The 12,268-nt window shown below is 35.3% G+C and overlaps 1 protein-coding gene across 1 annotated transcript in view; it reads right to left on the bottom strand.

The window, feature by feature from the left end:
* Window positions 1-12,268, bottom strand: part of GKAP1 (G kinase anchoring protein 1) — an 86,889-nt gene that overhangs the window by 6,867 nt on the left and 67,754 nt on the right. The window contains exons 9-10 of the mRNA XM_017508550.1: window positions 8,177-8,278; window positions 4,322-4,385 (exon numbers count right to left, since the gene is read on the bottom strand). Coding sequence (XP_017364039.1) covers window positions 4,322-4,385; window positions 8,177-8,278 — 166 coding nt within the window. The remainder of the gene's footprint in view (window positions 1-4,321; window positions 4,386-8,176; window positions 8,279-12,268) is intronic.

Here is a 12,268-nt window from a genome sequence, read left to right as displayed (position 1 = left end):
ATGGAGTTTTCTAAATATACAATCATGTGATCTGCAAAGAGGGATAATTTGACTTTCTCTCTTCCTATTTGAACATGCTTTATTTCTTTCTCTTGCCGGATTGCCCTGGCCAGAACTTCCAATACTATGTTGAATAGGAGTGATGAGAGAGGGCATCCTTGTCTTGTGCCAGTTTTCAAAAGGAGAGCTTCAGTGTTTGCCCATTCAGTATGATATTGGCTGTGGGTTTGTCATAAATAGCTCTTATTATTTTGAGATACATTCCATCAACATCTAGTTTATTGAGTTTTTAGCATGAAGCGGTGTTGAATTTTATCGAAGTCCTTTTCTGCATCTATTGAGATAATCATGTGGTTTTTGTCATTGGTTCTGTTTATGTGATGAATTACGTTCACTGATATGCATATGTTGAATCAGTCTTGTATCCCAAGGATGAAGCCCACTTGATCGTGGTGGATTTTAATGTGGATTCAGTTTGCCAGCATTTTATTGAGGATTTTTGCATCGATGTTCATCAGGGATATTGGCCTGAAATTTTCCTTTTTTGTTGTGTCGTTGCTAGGTTTTGGTATTAGGATGATGCTGGCCTCATAAAATGAATTAGGGAGGAAACCCTCTTTTTCTGTTGTTTAGAATAGTTTCAGAAGGAATGGTGCCAGCTCCTCTTTGCACCTCTGGTAGAATTCGGCTGTAAATCCATCTAGTCCTGGGCTTTTTGGTTGGTAGGCTATTAGTTAATGCCTCAATTTCAGAACTTGTTATTGGTCTATGCAGGGATTTGACTTCTTCCTGGTTTAGTCTTGGGTGTGTATGTGTCCAAGAATTTATCCATTTCTTCCAGATTTTCTGTGTGTGTGCGTGTGTGTGTGTGTGTGTGTGTGTGTGTTATAGTATTATATGATGGTAGTCTGTATTTCTGTGGGATCAATGGTGATATCCCTTTTAATATTTTTTATTGCATCTATTTAATTCAGCTCTCTTTTGCTCTTTATCAGTCTGGCCAGCAGTCTATCTATTGTGTTAATATTTTCAAAAAACCAGCTCCTGGATTCACTCATTTTTTGAAGGGTTTTTTGTGTCTCTTATCTCCTTCAGTTCTGCTCTAATCTTAGTTATTTCCTGTGTTCTGCTAGCTTTTGAATTTGTTTGCTCTTGCTTCTCTAGTTCTTTTAGTTGTAATGTTAGGATATTGATTTTAGATCTTTCCTGCTTTCTCCTGTGGGCATTTAGTGCTATAAATTCCCCTCTCAACACTGCTTTAGCTGTGTCCCAGAGATTCTGGCACATTGTGTCTTTGTTCTCATTTGTTTCAAATTTCTTGATTTCTGCCTTAGTTTATTTTCCCAGGAGCAGGTTGCTCAGTTTCCATTTAGTTACGCAGTTTTGAATGAGTTTCTTAATCCGGAGTTCTAATTTGATTCCACTGTGGTCTGAGAGACTGTTATGATTTCCATTCTTTTGCATTTGCTGAGGAGTGTTTTACTTCTAATTATGTGGTCAATTTTAGAATAAGTGCAATGTGGTACTGAGAAGAATGTATATCCTGTTGATCTGGGATGGAAAATTCCGTAGATGTCTATTAGGTCCACTTGGTCCAGAACTGAGTTCAAGTCCTAGATATTCTTGTTAATTTTCTGTCTCGTTGATCTGTCTAATATTGACAGTGGGGTGTTGAAGTCTCCCACTATTATTGTGTGGGAGTCTAAGTCTCTTTGTAGGACTGTAAGAAATTGCTTTATGAATCTGGTTGCTCGTGTACTGGGTGCATGTATATTCAGGATAGTTAGCTCTTCTTGTTGTATTGATCCCTTCACCATTATGTAATGCCTTTGTCTTTTTTTATCTTTGTTATTTTAAAGTCTGTTTTACCAGAGACTAGAATTGCAACCCCCTTGTTGTTGTTTTTTGTTTTCCATTTGCTTGGTATATATTCCTCTACCCCTTTATTTTGAGCCTATGTGTGTCTCTGCACATGCGATGGGTCTCCTGAATACAGCATGCTGATGGGTCATGACTCTTTATCCCATTTGCCAGTCTGTGTCTTTTAATTGGGGCAGTTAGCCTATTTACATTTAAGGTTAATACTGTTAGATGTGAATTTGATTCTGTCATTATGATGCTAGCTGGTTAATTTGTCCATTAGTTGATGCAGTTCCTTTATAGTGTCCATGGTCTTTACAATTTGGTATGTTTTTGCAGTGGCTGGTACCAGTTTTTCCTCTCCATATTTAGTGCTTCCTTTAGGAGCTCTTATAAGGCAGGACTGGTGGTGACAAAATCTCTCAGTATTTGCTTGTATGTAAATGATTTTATTTCTCCTTCAATTATGAAGCTTAGTTTGGCTGGATATGAAATTCTGGGTTGAAAGTTCTTTAAGAATGTTGAATATTGGCCCCCACTCTCTTCTGACTTCTAGGGTTTCTGCAGACAGATCCACTGTTAGTCTGATGGGCTTCCCTTTGTGGGTAACCCAACCTTTCTCTCTGGATGCCCTTAACATTTTTTCCTTCATTTCAACCTTGATGAATCTGAAGCTCATGTGTCTTGAGGTTGCTCTTCTCAAGGAGCATCTCTGCTGTTCTCTGTATTTCCTGAATTTGAATGTTGGCCTGTCTTGCTAGGTTGGAGAAGTTCTCTTGGATAATATCCTGAAGAGTGTTTTCCCACTTGGTTCCATTCTGCCCATCACAACAATCTTTGGTCTTTTCACAGAATCCCATATTTCTGGGAGGCTTTGTTGGTTCCTTTTCATTCTTTTTTCCTTAGTCCTGTCTTCACACTTTATTTCATTAAGTTGATCTTCAATCTCTGATATCCTTTCTTCCACTTGATTGATTTGGCTATTGATACTTGTGTATGCATCATGAAGTTCTCATGCTGTGTTTTTCAGCTCGATCAGTCATTTATGTTCTTCTCTAAACTGGTTATTCTAGTTAGCAATTCCTCTAACCTTTTTTCAAGGTTCTTAGCTTCTTTGCATTAGGTTAGAACATGCTCCTTTAGCTCACAGGAGTTTGTTATTACCCACCTTGTGAAGCCTACTTCTGTTAATTTGTCAAACTCATTCTCCATCCAGTTTTGTTCCCTTGCTGGTGAGGAGTTGTGATCCTTTGGAAGAGAAGAGGCATTCTGGTTGTTGGAATTTTCAGCCTTTTTGTTCTGGTTTTTCCTCATCTTCATGGATTTATCTACCTTTGGTCTTTGATGTTTGTGACCTTTGGATGGGGTTTCTGTGTGGACTTCCTTTTTGTTGATGTTGATGCTATTGCTTTCTGTTTGTTAGTTTTCCTTCTAACAGGCCCTTCTGCTGCAGGTCTGCTAGAGTTTTCTGGAGGTCTACTCCAGAGCCTGTTTGCCTGGGTATCATCAGTGCAGCCCAAAGACTGCTGCCTGTTCCTTCCTCTGGAAGTTTCCTCCCAGAGAGATGCCAGCTGGAGCTCTCCTGTATGAAGTGTCTGTCGACCCCTGCTGGGAGATGTCTCCCAGTCAGGAGGCACAGGGCTCAGGGACCTGTTTGAGGAGGCAGTCGGCTTCTTAGCAGAGCTCAAGTGCTGTGCTGGGAGATCCACTGCTCTCTTCAGAGTCCGCAGGCAGGACTGTTTAAGTCTGCTGAAGGTGCACCCACAGCCACCCGTTCCCCCAGGTACTCTGTCCCAGGGAGATGGTGCTCACCCAAGCTGCAGTACAGTGGTGCAATCTCAGCTAACTGCAACCTCTGCCTCCCAGGTTCAAACAATTCTCATGCCTCAGTTTCCCGAGTAGCTGGCATTACAGGTGTGCACCACCACATGTGGCTAATTTTTATATTTTTAGTAGAGACCATGGCCTCTACTAAAAATACAAAATTTCACCATGTTGGCCAGGCTGGTCTCAAAGTCCTGGCTTCAAGTGTTCTGCCCTCCTTGGCCTCCCAAAGTGCTGGGATTACAGGTGTGAGCTACCACGCCTGGTCAGCTATCCAGCTTGTATCACTCTGAGAATCCTTTTTACTTTGTTGAGTCTTTTTTTCCATTTTTTTATTGGCACATAATAATCATACATATTTATGGGGTGCTTGTAATATTCTGATACATGCATACAAAGTGTAATGATCAAATAGGGATTTAAGATACCTGGTAATGCAAACATTTATCATTTCTTTGTGTTGAAGGTACTTAAATCTTTTCTTCTAGGTATTTTGAAGTATACAAATTATTGTTAACTATAGTCACCCTATTGTGTTATCAAACACTATTTTGTTGAGTTGATAAATCACACATTTGCAAGTTATCTTCAGATATTAAGATAAACTTTTAATTACAAAAACATAAAATTCACTTACTTTCACCTTCCTGAAGCATTTTCAATAACTGTGCATTTCTTGCCTTTACTTCCTTATACTTTGCCTAATAGTCAAAGAAAAAATATTTAGTTTTTTAAAAAGTAAGTGATATAACTTATGGTCAACTTACAGAGCTCTGAATTCTAGGCTTGCTTAAGGATATAATTACTTTTGAAAGAAACAGGATGGAGAAAAATGTATTCAGAACTATCTACAACTTAAATGTCTGGCAAAAATAACAGATATCAATATTATACATGATTGAAAATTAAAGAAGAGAGGGCTAAAAGTGGAGAAAACTCAGGATAATACAAAATTTTCCTAAAGAATCTTCTTTTCTTCCTCAGATAACCCTTATACAATTCAAAATAACTTAAATGAAAACCAAAAGGAAAATGAGTCACAGTTCTAAACCAGTACTGCTCGGCAATATACTAGGACTTTCTACATCTGCTCTGTATTTGCCACTGCCCAATACGTGGCTACTGAAAGAACACTAGCAATGTGGCTAGTGTGACGGAGAAAAATGAATTTTTAATTTTAAGCTTTAGTTTTATAGGGCGGCAGTTCTATACTTTCTCAGTTGAGGATTCACTAATTGTCAGTTATTTTACTGACTAATCACTGTTATAATTTTTGGCTTGTGTGCATTAGTAATTTACCCAAGTATCTTTCAACTCTTTTTCAATTTCTTTTTCCAGATGGCTTAGCTTCTTCTCACACTACATAAATGATACAAGTACACATTTATGAGCAAGGAGGATTGTTCCCACATTAATATCCAGATTTTAGGCAATTTTACCCCATGCTACCTTTATTCAACATGTCTCATAACACTCTCTGAATCACTTATTTACTTTTTATTTTTTGAGACAGAGTCTTGTTCTGTCACCCAGGTTGGAATGCAGTGGCACGATCTCAGCTCACCACAACCTTCACCTCCCGAGTTCACGCGATTCGCCTACCTCAGCCTCCCTAGTAGCTGGGAATACAGGTTCGTGCCACCACACCTGGCTAATTTTTGTATATTTAGTAGAGATGGGGTTTCACCATGTTGGCCATGCTGGCCTTGAACTCCTGACCTCAGGTGATCCACCCGCCTCCGCCTCCCAAAGTGCTGTGATTACAGGCATGTGCCACCATGCCCAGGACTGAATCATTTATAAAGCTGTAATACATTAATACACTAGAAGAAACAATGCATTTAACATAGTATAGAAAAACAAAAGCCTAAAGAAAACATTAATATAAGAAACATTTTTCCTTTCAACTTATACATACATATGTATAGAAGTTACCAGATTCAAATCTTTTTTGTAAAGCACATCAAAATGTATTTTAAATCCAATAAAGATGGCTTTTACTAAATAGTACTCTGTCCATTAAATTGCTGATAAGTCAATAATGTTTACTGAGTAATATTGCAGCCAATACAGTAAACCAAAGTAAGCACCATATTGAATATAAAGAGGAGGACTGCTGAGAAGCTCAGAAATGAACAAGGGAGATCAGTCAAACGGAAACATAAAAATATAAGGGGGAAAACACATACACTCAACTACAACTATATTCGCTATGAATATAGAAATATTCACTGTGAATATGAAACTACATTCACTATGAAATTCCCATCCTCAGGGCTTCAATCTATGTTAATATTTTACCAAACTCTATCTCTGGCTCAAGCTTTTGTTCAATGTTCAGATCAGTCTTCATGGAGGTACCTCTTATTCAAGGTTTAGGGTCTAAAATCAACTCATAAAGCAAAAAATTGCAAATAAGCATGATTACCTATGACAATTATTTGCATTGCTTAAAAACTGCATATATAAAAATATAAATGTATAAAATACCAATAACATATAACTTAATAATAAAGAGCATAATATAGCATAATAAAGAGCACATATGAAATATATGTCTTACTAGTATATTTAATCTCATGAGCATACCAAGTTAATAAAATTAAATACACATGTGTAGTTACTGCATTGTGTCTAAAAAAGCAGCCATTTCAAATGCAGTTCCCATTCCCCAAACCAGTTAAAGATGTGCTCTTTCTCTTACACTCTATACTCATCCATTGTTTTACCAGACTGTCTTTACTCCAAGCCTCAGCTACATGCATTGTCATTCCAAATATCTTCCCAATATCATCTCATAGGAGCTACATCATTTTACATTTCCACCAGCAGGGAACAGGTTCCAATTTCTCAACATCCTTTCCAGCACTTGTTATGTATACATTTTATTTTAAACCACAAATCTTACCTCCTCCCTTAGGCTTTTTAAAAAGTATACTTTTAAATCTGTTATTCATCTCAAGTATCATTCTTCTTTGACTAATATTAACTCATGTAACAATTATTTATTCAATGTCAATAATGTGCCAGGTTAATAATTATCATGTCACTTCCTTTCTAGAGATCTTTAATGCCCTAAAATCCAAATGCCTTCAAATTCTAACCCCAACTCATAGCTGCAATTTCAACTTCTAATTTCCCATTTCTCTAAATGTCAGCCACAATGTACTTTCCATCATATTCCCATGCCTTGGTATACACAATTCTCTCTACCTGAAAAAAATCATCTTTTCTGTGAGATCCTTAACAATTTTTGATAGCAGCAACTCATTCATTCCTTTGTCAAATCCTATACTGTACTGCAACTATTTATATGTTTATCTTCCCCATTAATCTATAAGCTTCTTGCTAACACATCTTTGTATTACCTGTGCCTAGTACAACAAAAGCAAAGGAAAATATAAATTAAAAGCCAAGGTAAATGAGTGAGTGCAGTCAGAAAAGGTTTTAGTAGGAATGATTCTTAAAGGCATGAGTAGAAGAAGAAGGAAACTGTAAGAACTATCAGGACTGGAACTTGATTTATTTTTTTTTTCACCACCACATACACAGGGTTCAAAAAGTATATGACATGATATAGACACTAATAAATAATTGTTGAGCAAATTAATATTAGTCAAAAAAAGAATGATATTTGAGATGAATAGATTTAAAAAATATATTTTTTAAAAATCTAAGAGAAGAAGTAAGATTTGTAGTTAAAAATTAACTGTATAAATCACAAGTGCTGGCAAAAATGTGAAGAAATTGGACCTTGATCACTGCTGAATCTAGGAATATAAAATGACATGGGTGCCATGGAAAAGTCTGGCAGTTCCTCAAAAAGTTAAACGTGGAATTACATAATCCAGCAATTCCACTCTTAGGTATGTATATACCCAAAAGAACTGAAAGCAGGAACTCCGATACTTGTGTACCAGTAAACAAAATATATTATATATATACAATGAAAAATTACTCAGCTATAATAAGGGATGAAATTTTGACATATGCTAAAATGTGGATGAACCTTAAAAACATTATGCTAGGCTGGGTGTGGTGGCTCACACCTGTAATTCCAGCACTTTGGGAGGTCGAGGTGGGTGGATCACGAGGTCAGGAGTCCAAGACCAACCTGGCCAACATAGTGAAACCCTGTCTCTACTAAAAATACAAAAATCAGTTGAGCATGGTGGCACGTGCTTATAGTCCTAGCTATTTGGGAGGCTGAGGCAGGAGAATCACTTGAACCCAGGAGGTGGAGGTTGCAGTGAGCCAAGATCACACCATTGCACTCCAGCCTGGGCAGCAGAATGAGACCCCATCTCAAACTCAAAAAATAAATAAATAAATAATCATTCAGACTTTAAGCCATTAATCAAAGTTTAAGAACATAAAAAATAGAATGACTATTCTCATCAATTGCATATTAAAAATATCTACATATAAGAAAAACAGAAAATGAGAAAATCTATAGAATTATTTTCTTTAACAACAGTAAATGGACACAAACCTCCCACTGAGTGATCACATTTTTCAGCTTCTGGATTTCAGCATCTTTCCTTTCAAGCTCTAACTTTAGTCTTTCAATTCTTCCATCTTTCAGAACTACTTCCTGAAAAGAGAGAAACAACATTTTAGGACTTTGTTCTGTTAATCATGGTTTATAATATTCCTTTGTGAAAAGTGTAAGAAGAAAAATTCTGACCTTAATTTTCTGAGGCCACCTTATGCTGTTGACTACATTTCCACTTTCACTCAATTATAAAATCCTAACACATACAATGCAAACAAAGAAGTGTTTATAATTAACCTAAGCATACTGACAAACAATATCAGGGCTTTCAAAGGATATTTCTATCCTGGAATAAACATATTAAAAGTGCTCTGTGACAAGTTGTCGTTATTAGTCTATCTTAAAAATCCAAAAATTTGAAAAATGACTGAAAATACAAATAGTAAAAAATATTTTTTAAAAAACTAAAATAAATAGCTTTTCTCTAGATTAACAATTAACAGGTAGAAGACATAAGAAGAAAAATAATTTCCTCACAATAGCAAGAAAAACTAACCAGAATAATAAAACTAAGAAGTGATTAGGGCCAACACTAAGAAAATTATAAAAGCTTGAAAATGAAACAGAACGAAGTATGGTTTGTAACTAGGAAGGCTATAGGTTACTTTATAAGTTCAATAACATTTCAACAGAAATCCCAACAGGATTTTGTTCTTTGGAACTTATAAAGATAGTAAAAACTTCATCTGGGAGAATTCAGGATGGAAACAAACAAAAGTTAATTTGATGAAGGATTTGCCTATGAATTATATATTATAAGGCAAAATAATTAAAATTATGGCACCTAGGTTGACAGAACAATGTTCTAGAAAAGAAAGTCCAGAAAGAGACTTGAGATATAAGAATTTATTGTAATGTAAGAATGATACTTTTAAAAAGTGAGAAAATGCTGAAATACAGAATAATGATAGGTTATAAGACAAATGGGTAACTGGGAAAAATCGAGTTATACCCCTGTCATCTTGCACCATATACCAAAATAAACAAATTCAGTGTAAAATAATCACCCCAAAGTCATACTTTTGATGAGAATACCAATGTTCTATTTACCTAAGGAGTAATGTAGCAACATCAATGTAGTCCTCTACAAATACTCACTGAGCATCTAAACTTCTAGGAGCTGGGAACAGAATTGAAAGATTCTTTGTTTCTTTCCTTGATTAGTAAAGCTCTCCAAAGCGGTGACACTTAAATTGAAACTTGTGTCATGAGTAGGAACTGACTAAGTAAAAAAGGGAAGTTAGAGCTTTCCAGGTAGAAAAAACTGTTATGTTTAAAGGCCTTGAGACAAAGAAGGGCCTGCAGAATTTGAAAAACAATAAAATAAGCCAGCATGTTAAGATAGTAAGGAGGAAGGTGGTACAAGATGTCTTTGGAAAAACCAGTAGAGACCTGATATGCAGGGCCTTGTAAGCCATAAGAACAGTCTGCACATTATTCTTAAGTAAAACAGAAAGCAGTGAAGGATTTTAGATTTGATTATGTGAGATTTATGTTTGTAAAGGATCCCTTTTCACACTGTGTGGAAAATGAATTGAAGTGAGGTAAGACAGGCAGAAATATCCTTTAATTGCTACTATAACCTCCAAATAAGATTACACAGCAAAACTTTAATTATAACTGTCTGTGAACATGAGATTATGAAATATTTCACTTTATTGTCTAAAATTTCCTTTTATCAAAATTATTTTATACTGAGTAAATAATCATGGAATAATAGAATACTACTTTACTTTTGGAAAAAAACCATATATTTTAAAAAATCTAGATGAATATGATTATTTCTTTGAATAGAAAGCCCTTCTGAAATTGACATTTAAAAAAAGAGGAAAAATCAAACTATTATTTGGTGACTTGTGTTTTTCATTAAATGCTACGCTCCTGATATGCAACCATTTTGCTAATGAATAACTACAGCTTATTCACTTCTCTTTTTCTTTTGTTATCACAAATAACTGTGTTTTGAACATGTTTTTGGACATGTCTTCAGGGTTTAATCTAGGGATAGAATTTCTAGAACATAAGGTCATGCCCACTATCTTCAACTTTAAAAGCTAATGCCAATTGTTTTCCAAAATGGTTAAACCAATTTACATTCCAACTAGTGGTACGTTAATGCTGTTCTATATCCTTACTAATAATGAGTACAGTCTTCACTTTCCTTCAGTTTTTTCCTAGGCACTGCAGTGAAATTAATATTACTATAATAAACTTTGCTTTCTGCTCAAAATCCTTCAAACATTCTTTAATATCTGCTGACTAAATTATAAACCAGGCTTTAAATCCACCACTATTTTTTCCAACTTAACTTACCAAATTTATATTACATTCCTCTATAAACATTCTATTTTAATTAAACTGGTTTATACTTCATTACCTCCACACTTTTACTCAAGGGGTCCCAGTTTCTTCTTCATCTCTGCATGTTGAAATTCTATTGTCTTTATAGAATGGCTGAATGGATTAAAAAAATAAGACCCAATGATCTGTTGCCTACAAGAAACACACTTCACATACAAAGAGATATACAGAATGAAAATAAAGGGATGGAAAAAGTATTCCACGCCAAGGGAAACCAAAAAAGAGCAGGAATAGCTATATTTACATCAGACAAAATAGATTTCAAGACAAGAACTATAAGAAGAAACAAAGAAGGTCACTATATAATGATAAAGGGGTCAGTTCAGCAAGAGGATATAACAATTTTATACACATATGCACCCAACACTGCAGCACCCAGATATATAAAGCAAACATTATTAGAGCTGAAGAAAGAGATGGGCCCCAGTTAATAGCTGGTGACTTTAACACTCCACTTGAAGCATTGGACAGATCTTCTAGAAAGAAAATTAACAACAACAACAACAACAAAAAACACTGGACTTACCCTACACTATAAACCAAATGGACCTAAATAGATATTTACAGAACTTTTCACCTGACACTGCAGAATACACATTCTTTTCTTCAGCACACAGATAATTCTCAAGGCTATACCCTATGTTACATCACAAAACAAGTCCTAAAACATTCAAAAAATTGAAATACTATCAAGCATTTTTTCTGACAACAATAAAATAAAAGTACAAATCAAGGGCAAATGGAATTTCAGAAACTATACAAATAACATGGAAATTAAACAATATGCTCCTAAATGATCAGTGGGTCAATAAAGAAATTAAGAAGGAAACTGACAAATTTCTTGAAACAAATGATAATAGAAACAACACACCAAAAGCCATGGGATACAGTGAAGGCTAAGAGGAAAATTTATAGCTATAAGGGCCTACATGAAAAAAGAAGAAAAACTTCAAATAAACAACCTAAAAATTAATGTTAAAGAACTAGAAAAGCAAGAGCAAACCAAACACAAAATTAGAAGAAATAATGAACATCAGAGCAGAAAGAAATGAAACTGAAATGAAGAAAGCAATACAAAAGAAATAAATAAAACTGAAATGAAGAAAGCAACACAGAGGTTGATTTTTTTGAAAAGTTAAACAAAACTGAAAAGAAAAAAATAAACAAAAAATTAAAAAATTAAAAAACAAGATTTAAAAAATTAAACAAAATTGACAAACCATTAATCACACTAAGAAAAAGACCCAAAAAAACAGAGATTTAAAAAAAGACATTACAACTAATACTACAGACATGAAAAGGATCATTAATGGCTACTATGAGGAGCTATATGCCAATAAATTGTAAGATCTAGAGGAAATGGAAAAATTCCTAGACACATACAACTTACCAAGATTGAACCATGAAGAAATCTAAAATCTGAATAGACTGATAATAAGTAACAAGATTTAAGTCATGGCCGGGCGCGGTGGCTCACACCTGTAATCCCAGCACTTTGGGAGGCTGAGGCGGGTGGATCACGAGGTCAAGAGATCGAGACCATCCTGGTCAACATTGTGAAACCCTGTCTCTATTAAAAATACAAAAAATCAACTGGGCATGGTGGCACGTGCCTGTAATCCCAGCTACTCAAGAGGCTGAGGCAGGAGAATTGCCTGAACCCAGGAG

Source organism: Cebus imitator, unplaced genomic scaffold (genome assembly GCF_001604975.1).
Source record: "Cebus imitator isolate Cc_AM_T3 unplaced genomic scaffold, Cebus_imitator-1.0 Scaffold394, whole genome shotgun sequence".
Taxonomy (NCBI): Eukaryota; Metazoa; Chordata; class Mammalia; order Primates; family Cebidae; genus Cebus; species Cebus imitator.
Note: the sequence above shows the minus strand (reverse complement) of the source record. Positions and strands in the feature narration are given on the sequence as shown.